General features: G+C 48.2%; 1 protein-coding gene across 3 annotated transcripts; it reads right to left on the bottom strand.

Moving 5' to 3' along the window:
* Nucleotides 1-1,407: 1,407 nt before the first annotated feature.
* Bpifa3 (BPI fold containing family A member 3) lies at nucleotides 1,408-10,054 on the bottom strand. 3 transcript variants are annotated; one of them, XM_090352835.1, is made up of 8 exons: nucleotides 9,754-10,054; nucleotides 4,303-4,450; nucleotides 3,894-4,001; nucleotides 3,332-3,481; nucleotides 2,722-2,806; nucleotides 2,278-2,341; nucleotides 2,140-2,201; nucleotides 1,408-1,572 (listed from the first exon to the last, which is right to left on the bottom strand). In XM_090352835.1, exons 1-7 carry the CDS (start codon nucleotides 9,878-9,880, stop codon nucleotides 2,146-2,148), a joined length of 738 nt encoding a protein of 245 aa, XP_090208961.1. In that variant the 5' UTR covers nucleotides 9,881-10,054; the 3' UTR covers nucleotides 1,408-1,572; nucleotides 2,140-2,145. The 3 variants fall into 3 exon arrangements, with proteins under 3 accessions (XP_090208961.1, XP_090208962.1, XP_090208963.1); XM_090352836.1 differs by lacking the exon at nucleotides 2,140-2,201; XM_090352837.1 differs by lacking the exons at nucleotides 1,408-1,572; nucleotides 2,140-2,201; nucleotides 2,278-2,341 and adding an exon at nucleotides 2,368-2,430.
* Nucleotides 10,055-17,305: the final 7,251 nt, after the last annotated feature.

The raw sequence follows: 17,305 nt of genomic DNA, 5'->3' as shown, positions 1-17,305 counted from the left end.
GCCTGAGCACTGTCCTTGGACTTTCTCAAGCCTAGAGCTCTACCACTTGAGCCTCAGCACCACTTCCGGCTTTTTTTCTATGTATGTGGTACCGAGGAATCGAACTCGGGTCTTCGTGCATGCTAGGCAAGCACTTTAACCACTAGGCCAAACTCCCGGCGCCATCATTCTGTCCATTCTTGTATGTATGTGATCCCCACACATCATTACTGAGGCTTGCAGTCACAGCTCTTAGCTTTTTTATTTGTGGGGAGGGGCTTGTACTCAGGGCCTGGCATTATCCTTGAGCTTTCTCAAGGTTGAGTCCACTTGAGTTCACAGCACCATTTCTGATTTTTTCTATGTATATGGTACCAAGGAATTAAATGCAGGGCTTCGTGAATGCTAGGGGAGCACTCTGCCAACAGGCCACACTCCCAGCCTCAGCTCTTCTTAGCTTTTTGGTTCAAGACTGGCACTCTACCACTTGAGACTTCACTCCAACTCCAGTTTTTTTGCTGGTTAATTGAAGAGCCTCGTGGATTATTATGTCTCATGGATTATATTATCATTAGTTGCAACTCCCCGCATGCTCCTTCATCTGCTGTGACCCAGAGCGAGGCAATAATGGAGAACCACGGAATTGAGGTTTGAGGTACTGGGGGACCTGTAGCCTTCCACCAACTTCAGACCCCAAGGTTCCATTCACCACCATTTTTACTGGTTTCATATAGGGAAGTATGTGCCGAACGTGAAGTATAAATGTCAGCAGGTGACTATAACTGGTGTACTAGTGGTAGATGACTTCTTCATCTTGGGAAGGAGATCCAAAGAGGAAGCAGCTTACAATTTCCATAAACCTAAGTCTACCCTCCTCCTCAAGCTCCCCCCTAGTTTAGGGTGGAGTTAGCCCACACCCAGAACAGAAATCTGAATTCCTGTTCAGCCAGGACTGAGTGACCTTTCTAGGAAACTCAGTGCTCTGAGGGAATGTTGGGAGAAGACGTTCCATACTCCCAATCCTTTCCATTTTCACAGCTTGGATCTTTGGTTACACTATTATTATTATTATTATTATTATTATTATTATTACTATTATTATTACTATTATTATTTTGCTGATTGTGGGGCTTGAACTTAGGGCCTGAGTTCTTTTGCTGTCCCAGAGCTCTTTTGCTGAAGGCTAGCACTCTATCACTTGGCATCACAGCACCACTTCCCCCAGGAGATATTTACATCCATGTTTTAGATGATGAAGACTGGAAGGTAACACGGCATTGTTTCTAACACAGCATGTATCCCCAGCACATGGTCTGATCCCACCGTTGGTGCCTGCTCTGTGGAGGCAGGGGCTGGGGGCCCAGAGGAACCCATGGCATGGGGTCCAGCCCCCCTCGTTCCTGGGAAAAATCTAATGGGAACTCAGGCTTGGTTTTTGTGTTGTTTGTTTCGTTTATTTTTTGCACTTTGGCTTTGTTGCTCTTCCTCTGTACTTCCTGGGAGCTCAGCACGTGTTAGTACCTAGTAGGTGCTCAGTAAGAGTGATAGCTCAGTTCCCTCTCAGCCGCCATGAGCCCAGTTCCATGGCTGGGACTGAAAGACACACCAGGAGAACTTTCTCAGGCATCTGATAGCTGGTATAAATGCACGGATGTCCCTTCTCAGGGCCCAGGCAGGAGGAGGGGACCGGTTGGTCGCAGGGCAGATGTTCCAGGGTACAGGGCAGAAGCCCCTGGCTGGCGAAGACGTGAGGAGCGGGGGTTTCCCTGCTTCACAGCACACCTCCGAGGGACCTGATGCCCAGGGCTCCCCTGGACTCAAGGTTGTTCACCAGCAGGGTGATTGTTCTGAAAGCAGGGGCAGCTTCAGTCCCCGGCTGACCCTGTTGTTCCAGGCACACGCTGAGGGGGCGCGCTCCTCTTTCTAGCCTCCAAGGCCTGGAGGATGGTGAGCTGCATGAGGGCTGGGGATGTGACCACCACCATTCCACACCAGTCCCCGGAGCAGGACTGGACCCTAAGCCCCTCTCCTGGATTGGACAGAACTCTTGGCAAAGCCAGGATCTCCAGCTTGGTGGCATGACAAGTTCTAGCTTGCTTGGCAGGGGTCCCTTTACTATCTTGGCTCAATCAAAGTAATTATAAAAGCGACACTTCTCACCTGCCCTCAAGGCTTGTATGACTGCCACCTCCCCCAAGCTCGCCTCTCAGGGACCACCGGCTCTGTCAGGAGATGGGGCGGCCTAATTTCAGATTTGCCAATCCCCAGAAGTCCGCCCCGGTGGGCCCAGGGACTCACCCATGAGTCCTTGCAACAACTTCACATCCAGCTGCCCAAGAATCTGGTCAATCAGGGGGCATACCTAGACACAAAGGTCAGCCAGGGGCGGGGATGGGAGCGTGGTGCCGGGGAAGAGGGGGACGTCCCGTCACGGGGTTTCTATAGCAGGACCTACGGCAAGAGGGGCTCCATGCTGGCCCACCTTCACACAAGGCGCCAGGTCCCGGCACGGTCTCCCTGGATCCCCATGCGCTAGTCAACAGGGGCTGCTTATGCTACAGATGAGGAAACTGAGGCTCCGGGAGGTTCCCTCCAGGAAACTAAACCATAATTGAGTTTTTCAAGGTTTGAAAGCTCTGAGGTTTGAAATCCTCTGCTAAGGTGCCTGTATGTACGTCCTGACCCTTAGGCTCAAGGATGCCCCGGGCCAGGGGTCCCCCGCCCCCCTCCAATCAAATATACCTGATTTTCCACCAGATTTGGGATGATTTTCCTCAGGGTCTCTTTGAGGTTGTTGAGAGCTTGTTTCATCTTAGATGGGATGGTCCTAAGAGGAGAGAAAGGCAGACGAGATAGAACGGATTGAGTCCATGCAATGCTAAGGCCCAGTGGGTGCTGAGTGCCCGTTTACACTCTTCCAATCCACCTGGCCCCATGCAAGAGGTGTTGCGATCAGCCGTAGTCAAAGGGGAGCTCAGAGGGGTTGTGTGGCTTGCCCAAAGTCACACAGCAAGGAGAAGCACTTTAGAGAAGACAGGAAGGACATTCCTGGCAGAAGGCATCAGGCATGTGCAAAGGCCCTGGAAGTACAAAAGCACGTGGCATATGGTGAGGGAATGGATGGTTCCAAGAGCCAAGAGGGTGAGGACTTGCAGAATGAGGCAGTGGGGAGCACAGCAGGGGCTGCAGTAACATTCTGGAGGTTGCCCACGGGTCAGAGAATGGAGTGAGATCTGAGTGGAGACAGCAGGGAAGAGGCCTTGGGGGACACAGGAAGAGAGGGCCCGGGAGGGTGGGTCTGTTCTGCAGCCCGGGGCTCATCCTGGCAGGCCGGGGGGGGGGGCGGTCTTACTCCGTGAGACTGGTGGTGCTCACACTGCCTGGCTCCATGTGGCACCTGCCCATCACCAGATCTCGCCTGCCAAACTGGTCTTTCTCCAGCCAGAACTCTGCGGAGAGGTCCATGTGAGAATGCGTCTTGAACAAGTCCATGTTGAAGGGCCTGGAGGCGACAGAGAGGAAGAGGCCAGACACGGGGGAGGGAGACAGGCAGAGTGGGGGTGAGAGAGGGTGGGAGGCCAGCATATGCTCCCCTCCCTGAGCCTCACCAGCCCCAGAGAGACATGAAAAGCCTTTAAGTACACCAGCAGCCATGGAAACCATCTCTACTTCCAAATCCTTCCCCATCTTTGGTACTCATGGCTCATCTTCCCCCGCTATTTTCACTAGTCCTCTCCCCCCACCCCGAAAGAAAAGGAAAGCCCAGAGGTGTGAAGTAACTTTCCCCAGGTCATAGGACCAGTGAGTTCAGAAACCAGAATTTGAATAGAGATGGAGGTCAGAAAGATCCAGCTTCCCCACTGTGTTCCCGTGAGGACACTCAAGCGGTGCACACACTACTTGGTAAAACTCACAGTCTCAATTCCATGTCAAAATCGAGCGAGATGTTTGCCAAGACCCACTCCTTCCGGCCAGACATCTGGATTTCCTCACAATCCAGCTGCACGTTGCTAATGTTGACGCTACACAGGGAGAAAACAGAGGCTGTTGGGGTGGCAGGCTGAGAGCAGGCAAGGCCTTGTGCTGAGAAACCAGGCCAGCCTGTCTACCCAGAGGCCTGTCTACTCTCTCTCTCTCTCTGTGTCTCTCTCTCTCTCTCTCCCCCCCCTCCTCACAGCCCCATCTTCTGGTCCTTTTGCCTTGCCCCTTTCAATCTTTCTTCCTTCCTTTTCACCAGCCTTTTACCCCCTTCCTCTCAGATTTGTCCTCTGACCCAGAGCTCTACTGAGACCCTGGGGCCAAGGGAAGGGCTTAGGGTCTCACCTGATCTCTTGCTGCCGGAAGTTCATGTTACCAATTAGCCAGCCCACCAACATGGGGACTACCTGCCCTGAGATGTTCACACCATCCACATGGTGGATGCTCTGGATCCGGCCTTCTGCGTTGTGCTCCAGGAGGCCTTGGGCAATGACTGGAAACAGAAAGGACAATGACTTGTGCATCATGGTGAAGAAGGCCAGTGGGAGAGGGGGGGAGAGTCTGGGATGCAGACCAGTGCACTTTTTTCTTGCTAATATTGGTCAGGTCACCGTATCTCCCACTCCCTCAAACCTGCGCACCAGGACATGGCCTGGGTGGAAATTCACCCTGCACTGAACACGTGTCCGAGCATCGGGTTAATGTACAAGATCGAGGCCACAAGAAAGGTTGAAGACAGAAAGAGGTTGGTATACATGGAAAGAATATAAACCACTCCAGCTCATGCTTGTGAGAAATTGTAGGACTGATTGATTGGAATTTCTGACCAAAATGACTGAGTCTCAAAAGGAAGGGAATTTTCAAAGTGATAGACACACAAATTCCTAACCCTCTGGACTCCTCATTCACCTGCTCTTTCCTTAACTCTTTTTCTTCTTTCCCTCTTCTCCTTACCCCTCCCATTTCTTTCCTCTTTTTTTCTTCCCTTCCCTTCCCTTCTCTTCCCTTCCCTTCCCTTTCCTTTCCTCCCTTCCATTCTTTCCATGAATATGGACAGTCATCCATCCTTCCCGCACTCCAATCTGATGACCACTTGGCTTAAATGCTCTTCTGATTCCTGGTCCAGGTGAGGCTGTAGACTATCTAAAGCCATCATGCAGGCTGTCAGGAAACCCTTCAGGTTCAACACTCATGTGACCCTAGGAGATGAAACAACAGATTTTGTGTTCTGTGTTGGAGGAGGAAGGCTCTTTCTCCTGTTGGATAGGAATAGAACAACTTGTAGTTACCATGGCCACTGCTTATCGCTTTCCTAACACACGTAGTGTCATCCTGAAGATGACAAAACTGCTCTTGGCAGAGCTGAAAAATGAACGATATCCAGGTCAGGTGGAAACTAGGTTAACAGGGGTTTCTAGGACTTGCTGCTAATACTGGAGCTGATTAGGAGAGACGATTTTAGTAATTCACACTCTTCACTGCATTGTGCACGTGTTTCCCTTTATTTAAGCCCAACCACTGACACTCCAACTGTACTACTGAGTAGTAGAGTTGTGTGTGGGGTACAGCCACACACACATCTGATGACCCAGGGGAAACAGAAGTGCTGATGGTAAACTTTGGTAAGGGAGAATGGAAAACATCTGCAATCTGAGAAATTGAGAGGTATCTTAGTTTCTGAAGAAATAACAAAGATGCTTTACCTGGGTAAACATATGGAAGTTTTATTTTGTTTAACCAAATTTCCATAAAGAAGAAGTGGAAAGAAAATAGAAAAAGAGATATACTAGGTTCATCCCTTGAGGTTTGTATAATCTTGCCTGGCCTCAAGGACAATAAAAAGAAAGTTAAAAATGATGTGTGTGGGGCCGGGAGTTTGGCCTAGTGGTAGAGTGCTTGCCTAGCATGCATGAAGACCCGGGTTCAATTCCTCAGTACCATATACATAGAAAAAAAAAGCCGGAAGTGGTGCTGAGGCTCAAGTGGTAGAGCTCTAGCCTTGAGAAAGTCCAAGGACATTGCTCAGGCCCTGAGCTCAAGCCCAGGATTGGTTAAAAAAAAAAAATCTTTGGGGCTGGGAGTTTGGCCTAGTAGTTAAAGTGCTTGCCTAGCATGCACAAAGACCCGGGTTTGATTCCTTGGTACCACATACATACAAAAAAGCTGGAAGTGGTGCTGAGGCTCAAATGGTAGAGCTCTAGCCTTGAGAAGTCCAAGGCCAGTGCTCAGGCCCTGAGATCAAGCCCAGGACTGGCAAAAAAAAAAAAAATGACGTGTGTGTGTGTGTGTGTGTGTGTGTGTGTGTGTGTGTTGATACTGGGACTTAAACTCTGTGCTTTGCACTCTTGCTTGGGTTTTTCACTCAAGGCTGATGCCTATACTACTTGAGCCATACCTCCAGTTCCAGTTCTTTGCTGGTTAGTTGGGAATAAGTCTTTTAGATTTGTCTGTCCAGGCTAGCTTTGAACTGGGATCTTCAGATCTCAGCCTGCGAGAGGTTACAGATGTGAGCCACTGGTGCTCAGCTCATGATAAAATATATATATATACACATATACATTTATACATATATGTGCATATAATACACACATATGTAATATACACATATATAATTTATACATGTACATATATATCAGGTGTTGAAATCCTAACTAGAGATTCAGAGGAGCAGGGGGGCTTGGGGATAGAAAGAAACTAAAGAAGGAAAATCAAAACATGGGAGAAATTGAGTGTTTCCCTATAGCACATGAGAGGAATTCTTGGTACAACAATCTATAGTACAATTTAAAATAACTAGAAAAATACAAAATTTCCCTCTAGACAGAAATGATTATTGTTTGAGGAGATGCATATGTTAGTTCATTGATTTGACAGTTACACATCATATATGTATATCAAATTACTGCACTATATCCCATAAATATGTTACAAATATTGTGGGTTTTTTTTGCTAGTCCTGGAGTTTGACCTCAGTGCCTGAACACTGTCCTTGGGGCCTTTCCCTCAAGGCTAGTGCTCTGCCTCTTGAGCCACTTCCAGCTTTTTTATGTATGTAGTCCTGAGGAATCAAACCTGGGTCTTCCTGCACACTAGGCAAGCCCTCTACCACCAGGCCAACTCCCAGCCCTGTACAAATATTCTGTTTAACAAGAATAATAACATGAAACATTATTTTAATCAATGGCTTTCAATATTCAAGAGCAGAACAAAGAAAAAAGTGTTAATACCCTAAATAATCCATCAGCTTAAATAACATCTAGTACTGCACTGGCCTTTATTCCAGAAATGCATGGATGTTTCAATAACAGAAGTTCTATCAACACAATTTATCATTGGAAGTATTAGGGAGAAAAAAGTATTAACTTTTTTTTTCCAGTCCTAAGGCTTGAACTCGGGATCTGAGCACTGTCCTTGGGCTTTTTTCTCAAGACTAGAGCTCTATCACTTGAGCCACATCACCACTTGCAACTTTTTCTGTGTATGTGGTGCCAAGGAATTGAACCTAGGTCTTGGTGCATGGTAGGCAAGCACTCTACCACTGGGCCAAACTCTTAACCCGTGACTAACTCTTAAATGCAGAAAAATATTTGTCAAAGGCCAATACTGATTGTGATTAAGAAGAACATGGGAGGCCAGGAATATAAAGAGCTGTCTTGATCCAGGCATGGTGGCTCATGCATGTAATCATAGAACTTGGGAGGTTGAGACAGGAGCGTTTTGAGTTCAAGGTTAGCCTGCACAACATACTGAGTTCCAGAGCAGTCTAGGTTACATACAATGAGGCCCTTTCTAAAAGCAAACAGGCAAGCCAACCTCGCCAGTGCCAACGAGCATTCTCGGTTCACCAGGGTCCTTGCAGGACCTACCAGGCCTCCATTCAAGATGAGTGCTTGGCCAGACATGTCCGAAGAGGAGAAACCCTCTTCCTTCAAAGGAAACTATCCAGCAGGACAAAGAGTGTGTTCAAACATCTGCGTATGTGTTCGTGGAGATTCCCTGGCTGAAAGTTCATCAGTCATCTCACCCTGGATGACCTTTGTGAATGGTCCTGTGCCCCTGCACAGGGAGCCACTGTTAACCTGCATGGGGGGCCTTCTGCTTCACAGTCATACTTTTGTAGCTCTTGATTTTCATTTTACAACATTTTTAAAAGTACAAAAAATCCCCAAACAGGCAAATAACAACAAAAAAAACCTAACCTGCCTTGTGCAATAAAACCACAGTCACACACTTGAAAAAAAAAATCCTACTTAGAGAATTCTAGGTACATTTCCACCCCTGTAGAGTGTCCTAGCTATAATGCAAGATAAGAAAGGCACAGGAAGCTTATGAGAGCATGAGGAAGTATGGGAGGAAAGATAAAATTGTCCTGGGGAGGGAGGGTAGAAGAGGAAGGAGAAAGGGGTGAAGAGAGTGGGGGAGGGAAAGAAAGTAATAGAGGGGCTGACTATGATAAAATACATTCTGTGCATGTATGGAAATGTAGCCACGAAACCCCATACTATAAGCAATATAACATACCCAAGAGGAATAAATTAACATTCTTCAAAGCCAACGAACACGAGAAAAATGAGAATGCAAATAGAAAAAGGAACCAAAAATAAGAACTGGGAATTTAAAGAAATCAAGACAGTTAACAAAATTAGAATGATATGCTCGTATTTTCCACCTATCAGATAAAGGCAATAAAACAATCAGGTATTCCTCAACTACACACCAGCCCAGCAAAAAAATGAGAAAGTGAACGGTATCTCCCTGCCTGCCCCCCACCCCCGCCATGTGACTGTATTTGGAGACAGTCCTTCAGAATGATAAAAGTGTGATCACAGGGGCTCAGTTCTAATCTGCTAGAACTTGTGTCCTTATAAGGAGAGGAAGGGACACTAGAGATGGCTTTCTTTCAAAACCACAGGAGAATGTGTGGTGAAGGTGATCGTCTACAAATCAGTACCACAGGCTTCACCAGAAGTCAATCCTGCCATCATCTTGAACTTGAACTTCCAGCCTCCAGAAGAGTGAAAGGACAAATGACTGTTGTTTATGCCCCCTTCCCTTCCTGTCCAGGGTCATTAATAAGGCAGTGCAGGCAGAAGGACACACATGGAAGGCAGGAAGGTGCGAAAGCAGGAAGACTCATGTATTTCTGGCATGAATGTAGACCACAGCCATTCTGGAGAGGATTCCAGCAGTTTGGGTCAAGTCAGGCCTGCATCTCCCCCAGAAAGACAGCTTTGGCAGCTGTCTTCCCTCTGGCACATCCTAGAGCGATTCTCGCACACATTCCGACAACGACCTATCCGGATATGCTTATCTTGGTGCAAGCCACAGCAGTGGGAACAGCTAGGGTTCATCCCTAGAGCGATGGTCAAGCAAGCAAAGGTAGATGGACCTCTCTGCACCAACCAAAGCAACAATGACATGACGAGGAGAGAAGTAAAGACTGGAATGGGCGACATCCATCACTATATGTGCATAAGCTCCATCACTTCCTGGAATTGGCACAGGCAGAGTCAGGTACAGACACCAAGCCCAGGACAGTACCTGGAGGCAAGGGAGTAAGGGAGAGAAACAAAAAAACTAAAAAAAAAGGAACACAGGACCTTGTGGGGCTTATGAGAGTGGTAATCTCCTATGAATTGGCATATGATCAATTTACTCTCAGTTTCCTGGAAGAAGGTTCTACGAGGATCTAAGAAAAAGAGTCAAGGACTGAGCCGTGATCACTCAGCACTTAGTGGGGGATCCAAGGCTGTGCCTTCCCCCCAACCCAGTACACATCAGTGGGGCTGAGCTTACTTCTTGCCAGGATGGACTTGCTGCCTGGGTGAGCTGTGGCCAGGCCAGGCCAAGGTTGCTTGTGCAATGCCAAAGGCAAGGCCAGAAATCCGAGGAGGAAAAGAAGCAGACTCCAGAGTGGATGCATGTCAGGTTCTGGGACCTGCAGGTGTCAAGAAGAGTAGATGGGACCTAGAAAGCTGACTGTTAGAGTGGCCACCTGGACAGATGGGCTCATGGTTTTCTGCAAGCAAGAGACGCCTGAGCTTTCCCCAGCATGCCGTGGGAGATGGTGCAAAGAGCTCTGGCAGCCACTCCTTGGGGGAGGCCAGGCTCAGGAGAGGGGCCTGGTTGCTGGGAGACCAAAACCTACTATTGAGTCATACAACAGGAGTCCTCTCCCAGACCCTGGCACAGGTAGCAGGTTGGAGATTCTTCATTGAATGAGTGAATGAATAAATAAATGAATGAGGATGGCTAAACCCTACTCTGCCCAATATTACTAGAGGGATGTGTGTGTGTGTTTGCCAAAATGATATGCAGATGAAATTAAGAACCAATGAATGTTTCTAGTGACTAAATTAGTGAAAAAATTGAATGAAGACACATTAAACACATAAACACATTAAAAAGAGAAGAGGTGGGGCCGGGAGTTTGGCCAAGTGGTTGAGTGCTTGCCTCGCATGCGTGAAGACCTGGGTTCGATTCCTCCGTACCACGTACAGAGAAAAAAAGCCAGAAGTGGTGCTAAGGCTCAAGCGGTAGAGCTCTAGCCTTGAGAAAGTCCAAGGACAGTGCTCAGGCCCTGAGCTCAAGCCCAGGACTGGCAAAAGAGAGAGAGAGAGAGAGAGAGAGAGAGAGAGAGAGAGAGAGAGAGAGAGAGAGAGAGAGAGAGAGAGAGAGAGAGAGAGAGAGAGAGGAGGAGAGAGAGGTTTATCTTGGCTCATAGTTTCAGAGGTTTTTTGGCCCAGTTCCTTTGGAGACCTTTGGTGAGGCCATCTATCATGGCAAAGGGCTGATTGGAAAGAGCAGCTCATCTTATGGCTGCCAGGAAGTGATTCCATAAAAGGTTGAATCAGTTGATGAGGTCAAAGCCCAAAGACCTCCCAATCACATTACAACCTTGAGAACTGACAGTTACCTCCCAATCACATTACAACATCAGAGACTGACATAGTCATCTTCCAATCACATTACAGCATTAAAAACTTCCTTCAGCACAGGAGATATGGGGGGACATGGAAGGCCCAAACCATAACCATTGCTCTGAATCCTTTGCAGATATGTTGAGAGAGAGAGAGAGAGAGAGAGAGAGAGAGAGAGAGAGAGAGAGAGAGAGAGAGAGAGAGAGAGAGAGAGAGAGATAGTAATTTTCATATGTATGGAAGTGAGTGGATGTGTGATTGGATGGCTGAATCTTATCTTTCCAGATAAGCTACAAGAGGGAATAGAATATTCCTTCCTTTCCTTTTTCTTTTCTTGCCAGTCCTGGGGCCTGAACTCACTGTCCTTGGGCTTTCTCAAGGCTGGAACTCTACCACTTGAGCCACAGCATCACTTCCGGCTTTTTCTTTGTGTTTGGTACTGAGGAATTGAACCCAGGTTTTCATGCATGCTCGGCAAGCACTCTACCACTAAGCCAAATGCCTGGCTCAGGAATAGTCTTGAAGCCAAACTATCAAACTTTCTTTGGAGCCCTGGGGCTGGGGGATACACAGAGAATTCCATTCAAATCTCTTGTCCTTATGTTAGGAAATGTTTCCACAATCCACCCAAGTGTTCCAGTTCCAGCCCCTGGAGGTGCCCTGGACTTATCTCCCACCACTCCTATGTCAGATATTGCTGCTCACACATCCAGAACCTGACCACACCTAACAATCCCTCCTCACCCAGTACCTCCATGGCCTGACTCCTGTAAAGGGTTCCGAATGGCTCCCCGATTTTGCCCTTGTCTGCCTAGACCCTCTTTCTTCTATTGCTGCCAGAGCAACCATAGCTCAGACCATGCCAGTCCTCTGCTCAAAGCTCACCATGACTTCCTGTTATTCGTAGAGTACCAAACTCCAAGCATGGCCTCCCAGAGCCTGAAGGCCCCCTGCCCCCTCTCCCCTACTCTCCCACAGCCCCACAGACCTGGGGGCTAGCCATTCCACAGCCATGAGCAATCAAGATGAAAGCACTTGTTACTGTGTGTTCTCCCTTCCCACCTAGAGGAAGGGCAAGATGCCACCCAGATAAGAGAGGGAAACCTGTCCTTTGCAAATCTTCCTGAAGTCCTCACCTTTGGGGCACATACTGGTTTTGTAAGAAGACCGCACTGCCAGCTTCGTTCCGGTGTTGGCTTTCCACTATTTGAGGTCCTTTCTCCGCACTTACACTCCCCTTGGGACTGTTTGTAGAATATCAGTTACTTCCCAGGTGTACTTTTCTAATCTTCCGGGTCTTGTGTAACTGGGCAGGATTTTGTTATTCTTATGAAGAGGATTGGAAAAGCACAGACACCACGGATGGGAGCAAATGTGGTGTCCGTGCCATGGGGGTTGGGGTGGGGACATTGCCAGCTCAGTCTCCTCTCTTTTGTGCTTTTCAGGGCTGCAGAGTCTCAACCTGAAGCTGTGGAGGCTGCAGCCTCAGACCTTGCACCATGAGCAGTGAGGAACACCACAGGGATGAGTTTATAGATGTGTACCGTCTGTGCATGGAGAAGTTGCTCCAGGTGGTGAGAAGGAGGAAGAACAGGTGGGAAGTGATAGGCCATTGTCACTAAAAGTGGCATGTGGGGACGGGAGTTTGGCCGAGTGGTAGACTGCTTCCCTAGACTTCACAAAGACCCGGGTTCGATTCCTCAGTACCACATACATAGAAAAAAGCCAGAAGTGGTGCTGAGGCTCAAGTGGTAGAGCTCTAGCCTTGAGAAAGTCCAAGGACAGTGCTCAAGCCCTGAGCTCAAGCCCAGGACTGGCAAAAAAAGTGGCATGTGTTATCAGTGTGGGGGAAACATGAGGACACTAGCCAAAAGTACCTTCATCACAGTGGAAGGCCAGGTGTTGAGCCTTAGGCTCCTCTCCGCCCCCATTACTTTTTTTTGTTGGCCATGAGGCTTGAACTCAAGGCCCAAACTCTGTCACTGAGCATTTTTGCTCAAGGCTAGTGCGCTGCCACGTTGAGCCAAAGCGCCATTTTTGGTTTTGTGGTGGTTGATTGGCGATAACCATCTCATGGACTTTCCTGCACAGGCTGGCTTCAAACCATGAACCTCAGATCACAGCCTCCTGAGTATTGAGGATTGCAGGTGTGAGCCACTGCCTTCTGCCTGGAGACTGGAAGGAGAGAAGCAGCGGGGACTGCGGGTTCTGTCCAGCAGATGCTGTGATCACAGGTGAAAACACACTGCTCGTGTGACAATGTTTTTGCCAATGACAGCAAGGGATGACTTTGATAGATAGGATTCAAAGAAAGGAGCCTTTCAAAGGAAGGAGCCCTTGTAGTTAAGAGGTTAGACTGGATGGGTTTGCTTCTGGCAGTGTTGGTCACAGATCAAAGAGAACATTCCAAAAGGCAGTTGACAGGACACCTGGAAGTGGGAGGACAAGTCCACTGGGCCACTCATCCTGTTTTGACAGCTTCGGCAGGATGTAAGCCACAAGTCAGTCTCTCCATTCAGCTTGCCATGCCTTTGCACCTCTGTCCGTGGTGCTGAACCATGCTCCTACCCACAGACACCTACCCACTGCCCATTCCTCGTTCTTTTCACCATTCCCTGGACTCCCTCTCACCCACGAAGATGAGTCTCCATCTCACCTTGATGTAGAAAATGACACAGGGTTAAAATAGCTGCAGATCCTCAACAGATCAAAGTGTAACATTCTCACATCTTTTTCTCTTGCTCTTTTGAGATGAGATCTTGCTATGGTATTCAAGCCGGCCTCAAATGTGAGATCCTACACTACTTTTCCAAGAGTTGGGATTAAAGGTGTATATTACCAAGCCTGGACATATTTCTTGCTCTTTAATAATGGCAAGTCATTTGTGTTTATACAATACTTTCTAGGCTAAACCCAACACTCTGGGTGGGATGACTGCTGGCCTTAGGTGTGTTGGTGAGCTAAACAAGACCCTTGATCTTTCAAAGCTTCCTGAGTAGCTAGGGTTACACACAGCATTCAGCAACAGTGAAAATTTTGTTTAGAATAGATGCACATAGAAGGGAGAAGCCTTAGACACAGGGGCCAATAAGATACATTGTTAAAAATGGTACCATCTCTTTTTCCCTTTTGAAAATAGCTGAGAGTCAAAGAACTGTATTTATCATGTTTATTATCTTCAGTTGGGCAGCATTGGTGGTGAAAATTACATAGCGAAGCTACTCAACACATCTATGTGGCTTCAGTGATGAGATAGACCTCTTATTTCTTATATCCCCTGTCATGGGCTGTCCCATCTTCTTCAGAGCTCAGTGTGTCTGCCATGTACCGTCAGAGGTTAGGGATACAGACAACAACCAATTCTTCCTTACTCCTCAGAGAAGTCTTCCTCACCCCCACGACCCCACATGGAGCACCTCTCTCTTGTCCAGAGCACCAAATTTCTCCTTACTCCTTGGAAACTGCACCTCCTGTATCCCCTGCTAGCAAGGCCATTCACCAAAAGAAACTTACTTATCCCTCAGATCCCTTCAGGTCTGTCTGCTCTACGAAGCTGACTGGGTATGCAAAAGATCTCTTCCCTAGATGCCGCTAGAGCTCCCAGTCCACAAGGTGTCTGGCAATGCGCAGCTTCCTGGAGACTGGAAGGAGAGAGACAGTGGGGACTGCGGGTTCTGCCCAGCAGATGCTCTGATCGCAGGTGAAAACACTGCTCGTGTGACAATGTTTTTGCCAATGACAGCAAGGAATGACTTTGATAGAGACAGGATTCAAAGGAAGGAGCCTCGCCCATCCATGTAGTTAAGGGGTTAGACCGGATGGGTTTGCTTCTGGCAGTGTTGGCCACAGATCAAAGAGAACATTCCAAAAGACATTTGACAGGACACCCGGAAGTGGGAGGACAAATCCACTGGGCCACTCACTCATCCTGTCTTTGACAGCTTCACTACAGACCATCAAGGCCCACAATCCTGTGACTTTACTCAGACACAGGACATGCAACCAGCACCTTCCCTCTGGCAGTGAGCATTCTCCATGAAGACAGTCCATTGGGATTTCAATCCGACAGGATTCTGGGGGCTCCATTTCCTGCATCCTGTAAGGTCCTAGTGTTCTCATGGGGTCACCTGGGAGCCGAGTGCTATGAGATGGCTTGAAGTCCCAGCCACAGCCCCATCCTCCCTGACACTGCAAACACCTGTTACCAGAATCTCTGACCTGAGGGAGGGGGAGGCTGCCAAAAGGAGGAGAGCTCTGCCTGGCCCCCTCAGGTACTGAGTTGGTGATTCTCTGTCTCTGTCTCTCTCTCTCTCTCTCTCTCTCTCTCTCTCTCTCTCTCTCTCTCTCTCTCTCTCACACACACACACACACACACACACACACACACACACATTGAGGTAGAGAGGCAAGTTTATTAGGAAAGCAAAGCAAAGGAAAGATATAGTGCACAAATCAGATCTGGGTGTAGGCACAGCTGGTATCAGGTGCTCCTAGTACTGGAATCTTGATGGTGACAAACTGGGTTGGAGTTTGGCTCCAGTCACCTTAAAATAAGTGTTCCCTTTGACCAAGCCCTGGGGTCCTCCGTCATTCTTATGTTACACCGTGATATTTCTGAGGCCAGAGGTTTCGAGGTTGGAACTCGGCTACACAGATAGAAGAGCGTCATTTAAACAAAGGGTGGGCTCTGCCACACGCTCCCTTCAGGACTGCTGTCTATCGCTGCATTCATTTTCTGTTGTAAACACATAGCAGCTGTTTCCCCAAGGGTTTCTTTCTTTCTTTTCCACAATAAATAATTTTTAAGATATCCTGGCATGGCTGCTCGTCTGTAATCCTACCTACTCAGGAGGTTGAGCTCTGAGGATTGTGATTTGAAGCCAGCCCAGGCAGGAAAGTCTGGTGAGGCTCTTATCTCCAGTTAATCAGCAAAAAAGCTGGAGCTGTGGCTCAAGTGGCAGAGCACCAGCCTTGAGTGAAAGAGCTCAGGGACAGTGCCTAAACCCCGAGTTCAAACCCCATTGAAAGTGCATATATGCACCCACACACATCCACAAAAAAGGGAAGATACCTTTGCTCCACTGATTACTTTCTTTCCTACTCTCATTTTATTCTTTTTTTTTAACTAAAGATTGGAGCTTGTTGAGAGAATATGAGGCTTAAAACAAAGGAAGTCATGCCTATGTACTTTGAATCAAGCTATTCAGGAGTTCCTGTTTCCTAGCCTTGTTTCTTTGCCTCACTAAGAGACAAACACTGAGGGCATTGTTTTAAAGAGCAAGACCTGCCAGCGTGGTGGAAAGCAAGAGCGTGGGCCCAATTCTGTCCTGCTTCACTGAATCCTTTTGTTTTGAGGGCAGATGAACCAGAGAAAGAAATGGTCTTTCCCAATCTCCTCTGCATCCATGACCTATAAATGGAAGTAATGGGTCGGAACTGCTCAAAAAGTTTCTTAGATCCAGCTAGGGAGCTTTTTGTTCTTCTTAAGTTTTTTTCTGTCTTGTTCTTGACTGATTAGATGAAGGTTTGCTCTCAGCAATTACTTTGTCACCAGGAAGATGAAAGCCACTGACCCAAGCAAAGCAAAGGAAAAGCTGGCAGGATCCCTTCACCTATCTGTGGACTTCTCTCATTGCTAAGCCAAGATTCACGTCACAGGTTCACTGTGAGGTTTAGGCACCGTTTTCCTCTGGTGTGGCATCTCGTAAGACGATAGATGAGGAGAGGCCTGGTTAAGTCACCTGGCTTTTTTTTTTTTTCTTTTCTTTTGGCCGTCTGGTCCTGTGGATTGATTTCCAGTGGTCTCTGTGGTGGGGTAGACTTTGTGATGAGTGGCCTGGTTCTGGGTGAGGGGCAGCCAGGAAATGGTGGGAGGTCCTGTGACTTCCTTCAAAGTCCTCCAAAGCAAACATTCCTGGAGACAGATAAGGAGGGTGGGACTCTCCCCCCCCCCCCACACTCCCATCCCCAACTCCAAGACAAAGACTGCTGAGGCAAAGGGTTGGGCAGTGTCAACTCTGGAGATGATAAGGTCAGGGGTGCTGTATCCTGAAGAGGCATGGAGGGGGCAGACTCTGTGCGGGGCTGGCAGGAATCCTGTTTCCAGCCAGCTTCCTCTGGGTTGCTCAGGGGAAAGTTTCTGTGGGTGAGGCCATTTGCTCTACCTGCATGGAGAGGTTAGGGGACCCAGCCTCAAGTTACTAGGGCCTCTCACCCAGGAGCCTTGGCTTTGGAACTGGCCCTGTCTGCTGTGTGCTGTGTAAAGCCTCCTGTGCTCTTTTGGGGGGGGGATCTCAGCTTCCCCATCCTTAGGAACAGTAGCTTCATGTGACACACAGCCAACACAGAGGCTTTCAGAGCATTGCTACGCAAATGCCACTTTCCAGAAGAGGAAGCTGGGGCCGGGAGTTTGGCCTAGTGGTTAAAGT

Source organism: Megascapheus bottae, chromosome 18, assembly GCF_031878675.1.
Source record: "Megascapheus bottae isolate mThoBot1 chromosome 18, mThoBot2.hap1, whole genome shotgun sequence".
NCBI classification, from domain to species: domain Eukaryota; kingdom Metazoa; phylum Chordata; class Mammalia; order Rodentia; family Geomyidae; genus Megascapheus; species Megascapheus bottae.
The sequence above is the reverse complement of the archived record's forward strand: the minus strand, read 5'-3'. Positions and strand labels throughout refer to the sequence as shown.